This window comes from Miniopterus schreibersii (genome assembly GCF_964146895.1).
Source record: "Miniopterus schreibersii genome assembly, chromosome: 6".
NCBI classification, from domain to species: Eukaryota; Metazoa; Chordata; class Mammalia; order Chiroptera; family Miniopteridae; genus Miniopterus; species Miniopterus schreibersii.
In genome coordinates this window covers 53,404,969-53,421,760 of record NC_138107.1, presented here as the reverse complement: position 1 = coordinate 53,421,760, position 16,792 = coordinate 53,404,969, and the positions used below count along the sequence as shown (strand labels likewise).

At 41.9% G+C, this 16,792-nt stretch overlaps 1 protein-coding gene across 1 annotated transcript in view; it reads right to left on the bottom strand.

Annotated features, from left to right (window-relative positions):
* Positions 1–1,149: 1,149 nt before the first annotated feature.
* CRYBG1 (crystallin beta-gamma domain containing 1) overlaps positions 1,150–16,792 on the bottom strand; it is a 156,658-nt gene continuing 141,015 nt past the window's right edge. Inside the window, exons 14-22 of the mRNA XM_081141220.1 lie at positions 15,485–15,611; positions 15,247–15,279; positions 14,247–14,359; positions 12,540–12,669; positions 10,100–10,239; positions 8,751–8,874; positions 8,159–8,317; positions 6,495–6,657; positions 1,150–2,808 (exon numbers count right to left, since the gene is read on the bottom strand). Coding sequence (XP_080997346.1) covers positions 2,720–2,808; positions 6,495–6,657; positions 8,159–8,317; positions 8,751–8,874; positions 10,100–10,239; positions 12,540–12,669; positions 14,247–14,359; positions 15,247–15,279; positions 15,485–15,611 — 1,078 coding nt within the window. The 3' untranslated portion in view covers positions 1,150–2,719. The remainder of the gene's footprint in view (positions 2,809–6,494; positions 6,658–8,158; positions 8,318–8,750; positions 8,875–10,099; positions 10,240–12,539; positions 12,670–14,246; positions 14,360–15,246; positions 15,280–15,484; positions 15,612–16,792) is intronic.

Sequence of the window (16,792 nt, the reverse complement as noted above, 5' to 3'; positions counted from 1 at the left end):
TGCTTTCTGACATTACCCGCCTACATCCCCAAGTTCCTGTTTGCTGAGACGTCTGTCCCCTGCCAAGCACAAGGGATACACAAGTAAGACAGGGTAGGAAAATGGCCATACTTAGACTTGTCTATAAAGTCAGTGACAATTACATATTTTTTCCAGGCTGTTCTTTCACACCAGATTTGCCAATCATGGCATCTTCTGTCCTAGTCACTAAGACTGATTTTACTGTTTTAATGTTAGTGAGATATGGATGAGTGGCGGCATGGATGAGAGCTTACCTAAGGCCAGCGCTTTCTAGATTCATCAGTGAGCACCTCTTTAATGGCCCTAGATTTCCTTTGATTTGTATTCTGCTCTGCTGTGGTCACAACAGCCCTCTGAGTTCTGAACCTCTTAGGGCCTAAACATCTGGCCCTGATTTGGTTGGTTACTCTTAGAAATTGAAAGTGATGCTAAAGTTTCTTACTTTTAAAACCCTTACATTTTGCATAAGGGCTAGACCTCCTTCAACAAGTGAAACATGCCTCTGTGAGGACTTTTCCATGGAAATTTCCACCATTCCCCTGGGGCTCACAGTTCTCGTTTCTGACCTTAAATGCCTGCATTTAGGCGTCTCACCCATAGGCCTGCGGCTGCTCTTGAAGCCAGCCTGCCCTTCATTCACTTGAGGTGAGTGTCGCTCTCCTGTTGTAGTCATCGTTACTGCACCCTAGACACTCGAGGTTAGCTTTTGGTGTAGGCCTGTTTGAGTAGGTTTCTACTTGGTTTATCCTGTTAGACACTCAGTAGTAGTGTGCTGGATGAGGGCTTTTCTCTGGAATTGCTGGTCTCACTACTACAGGTTTATCTCACAAGAAAGACTGTTTTCAGAATAGCTGGAAACAGTCTCAGCTATTTTCCCTTGAGGGATCCCAGGGGGCGGGGTGGGGCAAACTCAAGGCGGGGCCTCATCCCTGTGTCCACGCAGAAAAGTGGAGTGACCGGTTCACCACTGTCAGGAAAGGGGAGAGTCAGCCAACCTTTCCCTGCCATGTGCCATCACCCCTGAAACTTGCCTTGTCCTAACCAGTCAGACACTTGTTTCTAATCTGCCAGCTGACTCTTTGAAGTGTTATGAGGGCTACTGAAAGGACTCTGTTCAGTTTCATCAACACAGTTAACCAGAAACAAGTTTATTCATGGGATGACTCCAACAGAGACTGCTGTAGGATGTCTTAGCCCCCACACTGGGATGAGATGCACAAAGGCTGAAAATCAGCGCCACACACCTCAGGACAAGACAGATGTGCTGGCTGCTGTTGGACACGTACAAGCATCACTTTAAAACTGAAGATACCACACTGATGACCATAATTGCTTACCACAGACTCAGAGAGGACTGACACTTTAGAGTGAGGGACACACTGGAACAGAAGAAAAGGAAACGAGGTTTGTTCTTCCCCTGATGAGAGCACCAGCATTCAGTGACGAGGACAATGACATGAGGACAGAAAGAGGAAGAGGGCATTCAAGGATTGTTCAGCAGTTTTGTTCAAAGTGAGCATGCACTGTTTGAGCAGCACCATGTGGGCAGTGTATCATCAGCAGTTAAACATTTTCAACTTTCACTGAAATGCTTGCTGAATTTTAGGGTTTTCAGCGTTCTAAGATTTGACCAACAAGCATTGCTTAAAGCCTCCTTTCCTTTACTTTTGGAAGAGAATTGCTGGTCATCCTCCTGAGCCTTCCACACCCAAAGTAAGTGACCACAGGGGCTGCGATACCCTGAGACCAGAGCTTTCCCCGGAGCAGGGCTGTGGAACATTACAGGTAAGGTAGCCCCATGCAGGCCTCCTGCCAGTGCAGCTGGAGAAAGGGTAGGGAATTAGGCTAAATGACCTGAGTTTAGCAAAGGATCGCATAACATTGCTTCAGAACTAGTTATAGATGAGTGGGGATGGGTAATAAATTAGGTCGTGGTGATACTGTTCCAGCAGCATCTGTAAGAAAAGCTTTAAACAGCATTCATTTGTGACAGTCTTAAGGCAGCCCACGGTGAGTTAAATAATCTAAATCCAGCTCATAAGTGTAAGTAGACAAGGACATGAAATCTTTTAAATGTACTAACTTTTAATATTAACAGAAAAGTGTTTTGTCTATACTCATTCAGTTCCTTAAAATATGAGTATATAATTTCTCTCTTTGCTATACAGCATAATTATGATTCCAGAAAATAGAAGATCAGGGACCAAAACTATAGGCCTAATACATTACTTCTCAAGTGCTAAAGTTTCTACCTTACAGACTTCAGCCTTTACCCTTCCCTTTAAAGTGTAAGGGATTTGTAGGTCCACCAAGTCGGTGAATTTGTTCGTGCTCTCTCCTGTCACTGTCTTTGGAAATCATTTAAAATGTACGTAGTCCTAACATCTTGAGATAAGATTTTTTTAAAAACACCCCAAAGCTGCTAATGAGGCAACCTATATAAGCAGCTGCTGAAAGGAAATGAAAGGCAAGAAATGAAAGAAGAAGAAATTATTGGTTTAAAACTATTACAGTCTTTTGGAGATGAGACCACTGTCCCAGTCCTGGCAGCATGATTCAAGAGTGAATGTAGAGTTACTGAAGGAGCACACGGCTTCCTCTTGGTTCTTCCGTGAGCAGTCCTTTTTTTGGTTTGTTTTTTATAATAAGGTAGCTGGGAGACCTGCAGAAATACTCCTCCCGTGGTCTTTGTCCAGGTTTACAGGACCATGGCTTCCCACACTTGTGTTAACTTCTCTTTGCTGGCGGTGTTCAGGATAATGTGATTTTGATCATACTGTGCACCCCCTGAAAAAAGGAAAAGCAAAGTAGTAAAAGGAAATGTGCCCACTGTGAAGGGGCCGCGGCAGACATAGTTCACCTCAGCACCAGAATAACTAGGTAGGAGAAACCGGGCGCAGAGCCGTGGGCCCCAGGAAACAGCAGAGGACAGCCCTGACCGGCACTCAGTCGGACAGGTCGGTCGCTGGGGGTGAATGTGTTCAAGTCCCACGGTAAGGGCACCAGCAGCTCCCCCAGGATTTCTTACTTCCTGGGGCTCCTTTTCCCACTCAAGTCTTAAAACTTAGTCCACAATTATTCTTAAGATGCCTGAAATTGGGGGGATCAGGGAAGAATCTGGAGCAGAGAAAAGGAGCAAAGAGACTGAAATACGTTCAGTGGTGGGGTCATGGCTTTGAGATACAGTGAGGAAAACAGACCTGAGCGTAGTGGGATGGTTGTCCGATGGAACGGGTTTTGCATGAACAATGAAAAATGGCTGAATTAGGTAAACGGAGGTCTAAATGACGCCCAGAGGATGGGCAGCACTCCCACTACTGTACTCACAGGCTTTGGTGCATAAAGTCAAGGCATTTCAGATGCTGAGTTCGGTTTACTAGTACAGGCCCCAGAGACTGCCTTTCACCAGAATGTAAGAGTATTTTCCAAGGGTGCCTACTAGATATTTCTGATACTTGGTTGTTAAAAACAGCCTCATGGTCTTCTCTTAATGGAGAAGTTCTAACAAAAGGGTGATCTGACTTTTTCCCATGTGGGATAAACATCCTTTCAGATGCCTTATGCTTTTCTAGCATAAGTCCCTGCACCAAGGCTGTGTCACTGAGGACTCCATCAGAGCAGAAATCTGTTCACCTGCTGCAGGGTGAGTGTGACTGGTAATGAAATCATACTTCAGCCTCAAGCTAAGAAGAGTTAAATGTCCTTACTCTCTTTTAAAGCACTTACAGTATATCCAAAAGGTCTGATAACTTACACCACAGATCTGGATAAGTGGGGAAGGAAATCATCTCCTATCCAGTGTTCCTCTTGTACAAGTTTGGTTTATCATCATTGGTAATCTAGAGCCTCTACACAGCGAGGTATAGGATGGAATACAAGGGCGTGTGCCTTGGGCCTTCTGTGTGCAAGTCTGCAGTGGAAAAGAGTTACTACCACCAGCAAACCTCACAGTGCCCACTAAGTCACACACAGTCTGCTCCACTGAGAGTTCTGGAAGTGTTATCTCAAGGTCACAATGTCTTTCATTCTTTGAGGTTATAGTGTTTTAACTTCCTTTTTTGTGTACATTACGGCATAATTCTAATTAGAATCATGAAGACTAGAAAGTTCCTGAGAAATAATCTGATTCATTCTTCTTCCTTTGGGAGAATTAAAATCATCCCAGACATCTGATGCTTTTAAACTGCACATGAATCAACGCCCACTGTTGTCATAATGTATGTGGTCTGGAATAATACATGAATGTCCACCAAAACAACTCGTGCCCCAGACACCAAGAGACAGGTCTTGTAAATCTTATAGCAACATAGTTAGGTAACACATGGTTCCATAGTTGTAGCTAAAGACAATTACAGTTTTCTATAAAGTGCACCAAAGAGATGTAATTGTATTTCCTTTGCACAGTCTGTGGGACGTGTGGCCTTACTTGCTCATGTCCACGAGATGGCACCGTTCTCCCATTCTGAGATTTAAATGCTGTTTAACAAGCCACCAAGTGACTAAGGCAGCAGCTACATACTAGACAGACTGAGGATTCACAGCATACAAACATTATCCTTACTCAGGAGGCATTTGACCAACTTCCGTGCATTTTAGGAAGGGACTTTGGAACTTAAAGCACTAAGGAGGCACTTCCTTGAGTCCCACAGTTCTTGTCAGAGTCAAAACTGGAAGCCAGGTATCCTTACTCCTGGTCAACTGTTAATGTAGGAAATGCGGAAAAGTCCTATATGCCTGGCGATTCTAGAAGGAAGCTCTCTGAAGCCAAGGTAGTATCCTTTATTTTTCTACCTGGACCCTTCCACATAGTGGGTACCCAATAAATACATGTTTAAAAAAACAAAGGGAAAATGCTCTAAGTTAGCTCATGAGGGTAACTGACCTTAACCCTGGACAGAAGCAGCTCATCACATTTGTAAAAAACATGAATCCATTTTTTTAGGGAAAAAAAACAACATTTCCAATGTAGTCACTTTCTTTGGCTTTTCTAGAGGTTTTGAAACTACCTCCAGTTCAACAGATTGATGAAAGTAAGAATAAAAAAGGGTCTGGTTCAGCGATTCTTAACCAGTCTGAACCTCAGGTTGATCATCTGTAGAATGTCCACAAATGACAAATCTTGTACCTAATGTCATGTGAAGGAGATATTTATATTACCACTCATTTTCTGAATGTTACATCTATTTTCTTGTATCTTGCATTTCATGTGTGGTTTTGGCCCCCATGCAGCCTGTTACATGTCGCTTAGTTTGTGCTCCCTAAGTGTCCTCTGCCTTTGCCTCACAAGCTGAGTTTGCCCCTGAGCACCTTTCCAGCCTCTCAGGTTCTTCGTGAATTCTAATCCCAGTATTAAGTGGGCTGCCCACTCGATCCATGACACCCACTTCTGCTCCCCATGCAGTCACCAAAGCCCCTGATGAAAATGTTCAGGTTTACTCTCCATCATCCAGAGAAGTTATTTTAAAACCAAGTTGCAGCTGTTTCTTTACCCCTATATCAATTTTTAATGACAGCCTGGCCGAGAGCCATGGTTAAAGTAAAATTGAACCAGTTTTCTAGCAATTTTTAAAAATGAAGTATGTGATATAGTAAAGGCTACATTATAACCATTTCACTGAATTTATAAACATAATCGTGTTGGCTTTCCTGATAGGAAATAGAAAGTCTCCATTAATGTTTTAACGCAAAATTACCCATAGGACATAAATAAAACACACTTCTTCATGTGCTTGTCAGTAGCAACAAGAGTTTACTGAATTCCCATGTCTATGTTAGAAAATCACTTTTGTTTTATGTTGTTTTTAAATCATCAGAGGTTCTCCTAGTGGTAAGGGGAACTTGCTAAAAATGCAGATTCTCAGGCCCCAACCCAGACCTACTGTATCAGAAACTGAGGGTGAAGCCTATAGCCTATATTTTAGTAAGTCCTCTAGATGATTCTGATGTAGATAAAGTTTGGGAAACACTGCCCAAAATTTATTTGTTCTTCCCAAGCACCATCAGTTTGCTCTGGATTTTCATTGAGTACATGTTCAGTTAAAATCCTCTTGGCTGTGTTGTTTAATTCCTTTTAGATCTTAGATCTTTTCAATGAAAGGTTACATGTATAGACATGAGAATCATCAAGTGTACTGAGACCACAGCCTTTTAGCTTGTGATTTTTCATCTCACGCTGCTAAAATAAAACAGAAGATTTGAAGACCACCCATGTGCAGACTCCACCTCAACACTTAAGGCCAGATGGACTGATCCTCTGAGCCTCAGTCTTGGGGCTGTAGCGTGGGACGGGTAGGAGGGAATAACAGGCTGCTGTGAAGGTCATGAGAATGCAAAGTGTTTAGCACAGTGGCTGACACGTCGTAAGTAATCTCTTACTATTTGTCACAGTACACACACCATTTTCAGAAGTAAAGAATAGATTTTTAGTTAACTAAGGAAGACACAACCAAGAAAATAAAAGAAACAATCCTCACCTTTGATATCTAAAACTAAATTTGGCTTCAACTTGCTGTAGATCCTGCCGTCCGACTTCATGCTCCAGAACTGACTCTCAGCATTCTGGTCGAGGGACAGGCCCAGCTTGGAGCCGGAGGTGACCAGGCTCCCCACAATCGTCAGGCAGCAGTCTTCGGCTATCTGCTTAGTGCAGAGACACGGTATCTTAGAGATGGACATATGCTTAAGTGTTACCGGTTCCCTGTTTAAACTAATTTTTAAAGTCACCCTAGATCCTGGCTTCATTTACCCTTACGCCCCTTAGTTCAGATGACACGAGTGATGGAGAGTTCTGTTCCTGTCCATTGTAAGAGACGTCTGCCCTTTGTGAGACTGTCTTATAGTGAGAGAAGCCTGAGAACTGGATAGTTTTCCCTCCCGGAAATGACTGTCCTCTAAGGCTGGGTCTGTTGCTAAATCCTCCCCTCCCCCCCAACCACCTCTGCTCAGCTGGACTCTTCTAGAATGTGGCTGCACTTCTAATTTTGAAGGCTGTTGTAGCACTAAAGTGGCTAAAAGGGCAATTTGTTATTTTAAAATTTGAAATTCCGTTTATTAATTTCTCTCGTCTTTTTTTCACGAGAAATGTCAAATTTTCTTAAAAGGCATGCTATCCAGCTATGAAAGGAGAAAGAAGAAAATACCAATGCAGTAAAGTACGTTTTCATGCGGGAGTTTTGTGGTCCTTCTGAGTCTGCTTCAGTGTATGGTAGTCACATGTTCACACAACACTAACAGCGCTGAAGAAAATGCTCACGGAAAGGACTATCTACACTGAGATAAAAGGGCTGATGATCTAGGCTGCTTTACTTCTCATCAGCCTACTGAATTCAAAGTTGTTAAGTAAAATCACTAAAATATTTGTTAGAAATCATTGATGAAAGGCTCCATTTTTCTTGAATTGTCTAAGATTATTCAAAGGCAGAATTGGCCATTTTGCGCTCCTGTGTTACAGCTCTTGCTGTTCCTTCTGTGCGAGTCTGAACAGCACTTGGGCTCACTGGAAGGATGACTCTCCCCCAGGCACCACGGGCCTAATTAACAAGCCCTTCACAGGCTGTGTGCCTTCTGCTGACTCATGGGCACCACGTTTAGAAAAAAATTGGGAGCAAACAGTCAAGTCTATAAAATCAGGAAGTTAAAAAGAGTTTCTACAACAGAAGCATGAGCTCCTCTCATAAACTCTTACTCCATGCAGCCCTTAAGCTGTGTTATGGAGGAGTGAGGCGAGAGGAAGGTGGGGCATTTTCCACTCTCCAGGGTGTGACAGTGAGGAAATGGATTGTGTCTACACGGGCTGGCACCTCCTCTGCCTTCATTCTAGTCTGTGAGGTCTTCCAAAACGAGCAGACCAAGAGAGGTTTGTGTTGATAATGCTGGGGCTTATAGTTCATCTCTATACCTAGTAGAAATTACTATATAATTTTCCATTACTATATAAAAATCAAGTACAGATATCAATACTCTATCTTGGATCAGTCTTAGATTTACCTCCCATTTTACATCCGCAGACTGGTTCTATAAGAGCTAAGAAATATTTTCATGAAAAACCTAGTTTATTTCTGAAGGTGCCCCAGGAATCGTGAAATAGCACTGACTTGAAAGATGCCATCACAGGCCTCTGTCTCGTCCTAAAGCTCACCCTGCATTTGATGCATCCCTCTTGATAAATCCAGATCTGATCGTCAGCACCGACATCCTCCATGACCTGGATTCTGAGAAGCTTCAGGTCCTCTAAGTTTCCGTTGGTTGACATGAATAACCCTGTTGCTTTGTTTCGAAGTCTGAAATAAATTCGTTTCTAGAAGACAAAACCCCAGCAATGATCACATAAGTTGTACTGTTAGAAGCACTGAGCAGCATCAATGACGGGCAGAATCCAAGGTGAGGGTGAGTTAGGGCAATTTCTATACCCAAGAGTCCCAGAGGCTTTAGGATTTTCTCGCTGAGAAGATTCTGATGAAATGTTAAAGAAGTGCCTGGGGCAGGGAGCCTGCCTGTGGACAGCCCAGGGCCTGCGACCCGCCATGTTTTGATGTCAGGCGTGATAATAGCATTTCTGAAAGCAGCCACGACCTCTTAGCACCAGAAACAGCCCAAATTCAGAAATTCAGGGTGATGACAGGAGGGGCAAATTTCAAACTTAAAATTGAAACTCAAAAGTTGAATTACATTTACCAAAAATTAAAAATAATTCAGAGAAGAGTCTATTCAAAGCATGGAGAAAAAAATACCTGATTAAAAGGTCGTAGAGAACCTATTTGGTGACAGCCACTGAATTCATACCAGTTAGGTACTTCTGCTGGTGACAGCAGGAACTGCCGACCCCGGTAATTGCCATATTCATAAGTAACCCATCTGCAAAGAGAAAGGTAGATAACTGCAAGTAAGCGGCAGTATCCACTTGACAACGCGCCTCAATTACAGTTTTAGAACGTTTCCAATTTTTAGACTGAGCTTTATACTTTAAATATACGTGGTGGGAGGGACTACCTTGTTTTCTAAAACACCCGTTTCTCAACAAATAGCAAATTCTTGGTACATAATTATGCCACAAAGTTCTAGTGAAGAGAAATAGGTAAGTTTTTCCTCCACTAAGGCAATGAAATCGAGCTAATAGTCTTTCAGCAGGACAGCCCAGTAGTCCTATGTTTCACAAAACATTTCCAGTTGTAATAATGGATCTGTTATGTAAATAGTTAATATTCGTAAAGTTCTTAGTGCGTGGTAAATTAAATAAAAAATAACTCAAATTTTAGTTTAAAGTGGGAGTAATCTTCCTCAATCCAGAAAACTGCCAAAGCTACCCAGGGCTCCCGGAGATGCGGGTGCCCACCCGAGGTTATGAGCTCCCACACATAGTGGCATGTGGCCAGCAGCCTTCCTCTGGCCGGTGTGTCACATCAGGGAAGAATGTTCTCGACTTTTAATCCTGGAGCTCAAAACCTGCTGGGGAAAAAAATCACCCACAATTCTAGCACCCAAATAATTTTTTTTAAGCAGCTATGGTCCCTTCCAACACTTGATGCATACAGGTAGACTATACCTGTTGTTTTTGTGAGTGAAAGAAAAATACTTTCTTAAAAGCATTTATTACATTGATAGTTCTTACTCATTTTTACATCTTAATTTCAAAATTACTCAAAGTTGAGGAAAATCTTCCCATATTGACCTTTAAGTGCACAGCATCTGCCAGTCACTCCTGGTTAAAGGGAAACCCCAACCCATACTCCAGAATCAAAGGAACTTGGTCTTTCAAAGGGAAAGGAAAAATGAGCTCTTACTTGCTAAACAAGTGCTCAATAAATGTAGTGAGCATTGCTTTGCAAAGCATTCCCCTAGGAACTTTGAGGTGTTAAAGACAAGTCCTTATCTTAAGTAAACTAAAAATGTGGAGGAAGAGATGAGAGATGCCTCACACATGGCCTTTCCCAATGAGAAGGGTACACTATGAAGGCGCATAATTATTAACCCTTACAGAAAATAGCAGGGGTTTAAGGTAAGGTAGGAGAGAAAGAAGTATGACCAAACTTAATCTTTAAAATCGACTCTTACTAAATAAGCAAGTAGGTAACGCACTTACATGCCACCGATCACCTGAACAGAGCGTATCTGCGTGTTGAATCCTAGGGATCGGAGGTTGACTGCTTCTGCGTTAAGTTCAATCTTTTTTCCTTTGAAGTCTTCTCTTTCGAAAAGAATAATTGTTGGTTCAGACAATTCCTGTTTAGGAACAAAAATAATGTTGTGTTTACTCATCTTTGATAGTAACTTGAGCTTATGCAAAAATCATTTTGTTCCAAGGACACAGCAGGATATCTGGCCGGGCTTGGCCTGTCATAAACCCTTTCCCGGGAAGTCGGGGTATTTGTACGCTCCAGAGCTAAATATAGGAAGGAAGGGGGCAGGGAGTTTTCCTACTGCATGGAAAGGCAGGTAAATGTAAATAGTGCTACAAAGGGTGGGGGATATCCCAGGCACAAAGGAATGGGTATATACGCCTGGAATAGTGACATGTTTAATGAATTTATTTTCAATCCTGCCATTTTCTACTGTGATAAGGAAGGGCTGGGACTGGAAAGCTATGGACATAAATGGTGAAGGTCAGAGGGCTATTGCAGTCTTCGGGTCTAGTGTATGCATTTTCAACTGTCTTCTTTGTTTTAATTGTCAACAGACAATGATTCTGTGCACTCATGCTCCCAAACTTTCCTGGAGGAATATTAGGAGGAGAGAAAACTACAGGATGGAAACCCTATGTTCAAACTGTCATTTATTTTCAAATTATAGATCCTTATGACCCTAGACCAAGCTCTAATGATAATAATCCTAAAATCATAAATGATACATCAAAAATTCCCTACCTGCTTAAAGTTTTGCGGCAAGGGCGTGGGCCTTACTGCTTCGTTTATGTGAATGTGCCCTGACACGTAGATTCTGTTGACCAGTAAACAGAAGATTACTGTGTAAAGGTGGTTTGTGTGGTATCTGAAGGCTAATGAATCCTACCACATCATTCCATGTTTCACTGCTATTTTCACATCTCAATAAAGGTCAACATTTTAGTTATTTGAACATGCAGGCAAGGATGAGATAAAACCAACTCACATAAATTCTTTCTGCCTTTAAAACTAAAATCAACCATATATGTTTAAAACTTTTTATGAGAGATCAGCTACTGAAAACTAAAATCTTTCCAAAACTACACACTCAGACTAACATCTGAACATTACCTTGCAGTTTTATTCTAATGAATATTGCTTTGACTACATCAAAAGTAAAGATTTCTGTTCAGAAGGGGCACTATAATCTGTATTAACACGTGATAAACCGGGAGAAGTCACTTGATTGCAAATCTCAAAAACAACAGCGTAATAGGTTTTGTGTTATTTTTTAATCCTCACTCAAGGATATTTTTTCCATAGCTTTTTAGAGAGAGTGGAAGGGAGAGAGAGAGAATGATGTGAGACAGCCTCATTGGTTGCCTCCGGCATGAGCTCTGACCAGGGCCGGGGATTGAGGCTGCAACCGAGGTACATGCCCTTGACCACAATCAAACCCAGGACCCTTCAGTCCATGGATCGAAGCTCTACCCACTGAGCCAAACCAGCTAGGGCAACAGCATAACAGATTTTAAAACTATAAGTAATTTCTGCAAATCAATAACAACAACAACAGATACAGGAAACTATAAAGAGCTGAGCAAAGGATATAAACAGACAATCCACTGAACAGAAAACCCAAATGACTAGTAAGTACATGAGATACCAACCTCTCCAATAGTGAAACACAGATTAACAATGAGGGAATACTTTCTACCCAATTCCTTCCAAAGGTAGGAGGTCAGAGTACTCAGTAATGGCAACGACGTGGAAAACGAACCCACGGGCACTGCCAGCAAGAGCCTGAAGTGGTAGAGCTGGGCAGCACTTAGTGAAGCTGCATATTCACGCACATAAACCCAGCGAGTCCACTCCCTAATATGTGTGCCCAAGAGACCTCCGCAGGCTCATGGGGAGGCACAGAGGAGAATAAAACGAGCAAAGCACGGCGATGGGATGCTTGCCCCGGTTAGAATCAGTAGAGATACAAACAGCACAGTGGCCAGCTCTTAAAATCAGGTACTGAGTTATGTCTATCATGCAGTGAGAACTATAGCATCACGCTGTATATAAATCAAAAGTCTATATAGAGGCTTTTTAAAAACACTTTTTATAAGAATATCCAAGCCGTGTCCCACACGCATTACAAGGGGTGTCTGTAAAGGGGAGAGGGGTGAAAGAGGGATCGGGTATGAGACGGACAAACAGGCGAGGGGCCGGGAACGACCCAGGATGGTTGTGTGCCATGACCGAGTCAACACTGCCTCAGTCTGAGAAAACAGCAAACAAAAACAATTTACATGTTAAAGATCTAAAAAGAGCTCAAAAGCTACAGGGTAGGAAGTTCTGCTGCAACTCGCTTCTGCCTGACTGTGTGGGCCGCGCGTGTCCGGCACGCCGGGTTCACAGTGACATACTCACAACATCTATAAACCGCAGGGACTTCACGCTCGCTCCCGGCAGGCAGCCCATTGCGGAGAGGCACGGGTAATGGCCTTCCTCCAGCACGTACTGGTTACCTGAGAAATGTTCTCCATCGTACGCAACCCAGCTGCAGGAGGAAAAACCACAAACACACACAAAATGTGACTGGAGGATTCCTGTTCAAGACTCTGATTTTTAGAGGTAGCCTGCTATAAAACAACATGCTCGTGGCTGACAGTGTTCTTTCTTCAAAAATATCTGGACATATTTTCTGCATTTAATCTGGTGGCAAATATTTACAATAAGTCAGTTGTTAGCTTTGCATTTGGGAAATAAAACCTCTCTCTCCGTGAAATGATTCCTGTTTTTCCTCTCCAGCTGCCAGCACTCCTTGCTGCTCTCACGGGTGCCACATTCTCCCAGCCACCGAAGTGTTGTCAAGCCCTGGGGTCCTCTCGAAAATCCTTCAACCTTCACAGCTAGTCAGTCACCTGGGTCTGCTGATTTCCTCCCAAAATTTCTCTCACATTCCTCTATTCTCATTCCCAACACCTCTGCGCTGGGCCGGAGTGAAATTACCATCGTGACTCACACAAGTCGCTCAGCCTCTCTGGGCCTCAGCGTTACTGATAAAATGGTGATTCACCATGTCTGCCTAGGAGAGTTGGCGTTTTGGTTTTTTTTGTTTTGTTTTGTTTTGCTTTTCATCCAACAAATGCTTATCGAGGACTAACTCTGTATCAGACACTGTTCCATTGCTGGGGGCAGAATAGAGGCCAAAACCAAGTCCCTGCTATCTTGAAGTTTACACTCTAGTGAGCTCAGACAGACAATAAATGAACAAAAAGTTGTATGTCTGATGGTAATACATGAAGTTGGGTAGGTGACAAAGAGGAACCGGGACAGGTGGAGGGATGTGCCCATAAAGACTGAAGCTTTACTGGGAACCTGCATTTGAATGCAAAGGTGCTCTTTCCACTCTGCCATAGGAAGCGAAATGACGGTGCTGTTTAGACCATACAGAACTATGAGTAAAGGCACTATTACTATTATCATTCGACTGAATTCCTCATCACCCCTGGCAAGGGTTGCTCCAAGGGTTTCTTGACCAAGTTTGCCCTGACCTTGGGCTCTCCCCTTTCAAAAGCTTTTGTAAAACCACTGTTTTCAGCAGAGCACTTCAAGCTCATGCCTTTCCCGCTGTGATTCCTATGGCATTCATCCAAACTCATGTGCTTGGGGGGAGCCTTCATGACCTGATGCCACCCTCCCAAACTTGTATCCCCTCCCCCCAGTGAAAAGACCTGCCAGCTAGAGAGGGCGGTGTGCTCCCTGGTCAGCAAACGCACCAACTCCCCCGCAGCCATGCACTCGCCTGCCATGCAGAACGCCTATCCTACCCCTTATGTGACAGGAAAACATCTACCTTGGGAGGTACCTTAGAGATTACTCAGCCCCTCTACGGATGATGGGATAGGCCTAGAGAGGACAGAGCCCGGTCCAAATCCCTGGAGATGGTGATCTTTAGCTTGCCCAACCCACACCGGTCTCCATGTCCTCTGAGGTCCTGCACTTTAGTACTCACTTGTATTATCTGGGGGGTTTATCTAGTACCAACCACCTAAAGGTGTCACTAAATACTGCTGATGTGTGAATTCTATTTTCCCCAGTGACACGGCTCTGCCAGTCCGCTGTGTTGCTTACCTGCCTCCTAAAACTCTGCAAGACTTGGTAGAAAACGAATCATCAATTTGACTTGTTGTTTCTTCAAAACATTGACTTTGACCTTGAAACTCTGGTTCCGAAAACAAGTGAATCTTGGAAAAAGTAAATGGGAATACATAAAATTATTCTGCAAACACATTAACTCAATCAGCATTGGACGTGACCCAAACATGCTGTTAACTCTTGTGATAGTAAAGGAATTTTATAAATCCTTTCATTTTGTACTTCTACATGAATACCAATTAGAAATGCTTTGGCTGTACCACTCACAACTGTTTAAGTCAGAGACATCAAAGCACAATCCAACAACAGAGGTAGCTTTCTATAGAGCACTCTGTCCCGACAAGCCGTGAGGCATTTTAAAGCTTTACTGTGGCCAAAAGTAATTGTTCATCAGTTCTAACATTTACAAGAAACTATATTTTGGAAACAGTATAGCTTTCCTCCCTCTCCATGGAAGATATGTGCTGACTGATTAGAATCTTGTGTAAGCCAGTAAAGGAGGCTACAGTGGGGTTTGTGCCTCTGTAATTACGGCTGTCTGAACACTTCCAGTAAAAAGCCCAAATAACAAGTGTAATGGCTTCAGTGAGAGACCATATTAAAGAGATCATATAAAATGTTTGTCTAATGCAGACACAGCTAACATGAAAACTCATTTTACTGTTTATCACAATAACTATATGTATTGTTTGAAATATTAACTTGTGCATTCATGTAAACTCTGATTCAATATAATGATATAAAAATTCAGCATTACATCATGAGAGCATTTTATAAGAAGTACTTAGATATGAATCAATGGTATCAAGCATTAAGATATTTAAATCTAATTTAAAAATACAGTTATGCTTTCAGACATAAAAATGTGTAAAACTAACAAAATGTCCCAAATGTCTGAAGTTTTACACATAAGTTCAGCTTTTCAATGGATGGCCCCTAATTATAAAAAATAGAATTTTTTTTTTTTTTAAGTTACCTGATTTCGTCTCCTTGGCCCAGTGAAAGAATCCTAAAAAGTTTTAAAGGGAAGAGTTAGAAGAGAGTAAGTAGAGCAGACATCTTTAAAAAACTTTTTTTCTTCCAGATTAGCAATTACTGTTAAAAATAATATCAGCATAGTATCTATGGTGTTAAGTATTACATGAACCAGAAGCACACATGAAGGAAATCCAGAATTCAGTTAAATATTCCCATACAAAAATATGTCTCCTTACCAAACATATGGGTTGAACAGAAGAGATCTTATAATTTTTTCCTCCCCAGTCCTCAAAACTGGTATAAAGGCCTTTATCCAGTATATACTGTTCTCCTGTGAAGTCAGGATTTTCATAGGCTACCCATCTGAAGAGACAAAAACCCTGATTTGTCATAGTTCATCATTTACATAAACAACAAAACTATTAGTCACCTCTCAGTAACGCTGTATCACACAGAAACTTGCATTTGTTTTACTAATCAGCAATCTTAATAATTTTCCTGATTCTCCATTAGTCTTTTAGGAGCAGGTGGATTTGTCCAGATGAGACGTCAAAGTGGTGAGTGAAAGAGCATCTTGGTGTGAGCCTTTTGGTGTTCTTGCTTATCCAGTCCTATGCCTTGAGAAAGCGCCCATGGAGACTGTGTCTGTATTTCTTTCTAATTCTATTCTAAGGAAATAATTTGGACTTTCAAGAAGCAGCTGTCAAAGTACTTCTAATAGGCAAGTAGGACTTCTTTTTGTTATCAGCATGAATATATTTTTTCCAGAAATATACAGGGTGGGGGAAAAGTAGGTCTACAGTTGTGAGTATGTGAAACACAGAGTTTATTCTTGTATTATTATTTATTATTGTACTATTTTCCATACGAACTGTAAAACTACTTCTGCCCACCCAGTATTATAGGAAGCTACGTATCCATTTCACAATAAACCACGCTGTAAAAAACAGTTGACAGAAGAAATAGTTAAAAATTAAAAAAACAGCTAAGTAAAATTTTGTTTTAAATGAGATTTCCAACATGACATGCATATGTAATAAGCAAAATTGAACAAATGCTCAGAAATACTAAAAACAAATCCTTCTGGAATGTTTTCATTTACCTTTTAAGTGATCTGCACTCAGAGAGGAAAAGCAACTCACTAGGATGCTATTTCCTACCCAAAGACAAAGTCTTTGAGAGGAAGGAAAATTTTCAATTCTGTTATATCCAAGTGTTATATCCAAGTGTCTGCTCCTCAGTTAATTCACTGCCCTCCTGATCCCCTTACCGCTGAAAGGAATAATACTTATATGCCTCTATGCATACTAAGAACTTTCCAGAATGCTTTCACATTTACTATCACATTAATGATGTACTCTAGGGAGGTACTGGTTTTCCCACTTTACAGAAGGAAAAACCTAGACACAGAAAAATTAATTCATTTATTCATTGAAGAAACACTGGCCACTTACCATATGCCAGGAACTAGACTGGCATGAGGTAAGCAAAGATGAAAGACAAAATCCTTGCCCTCAAAAGCTGACAGATGAGTAACAAGCATC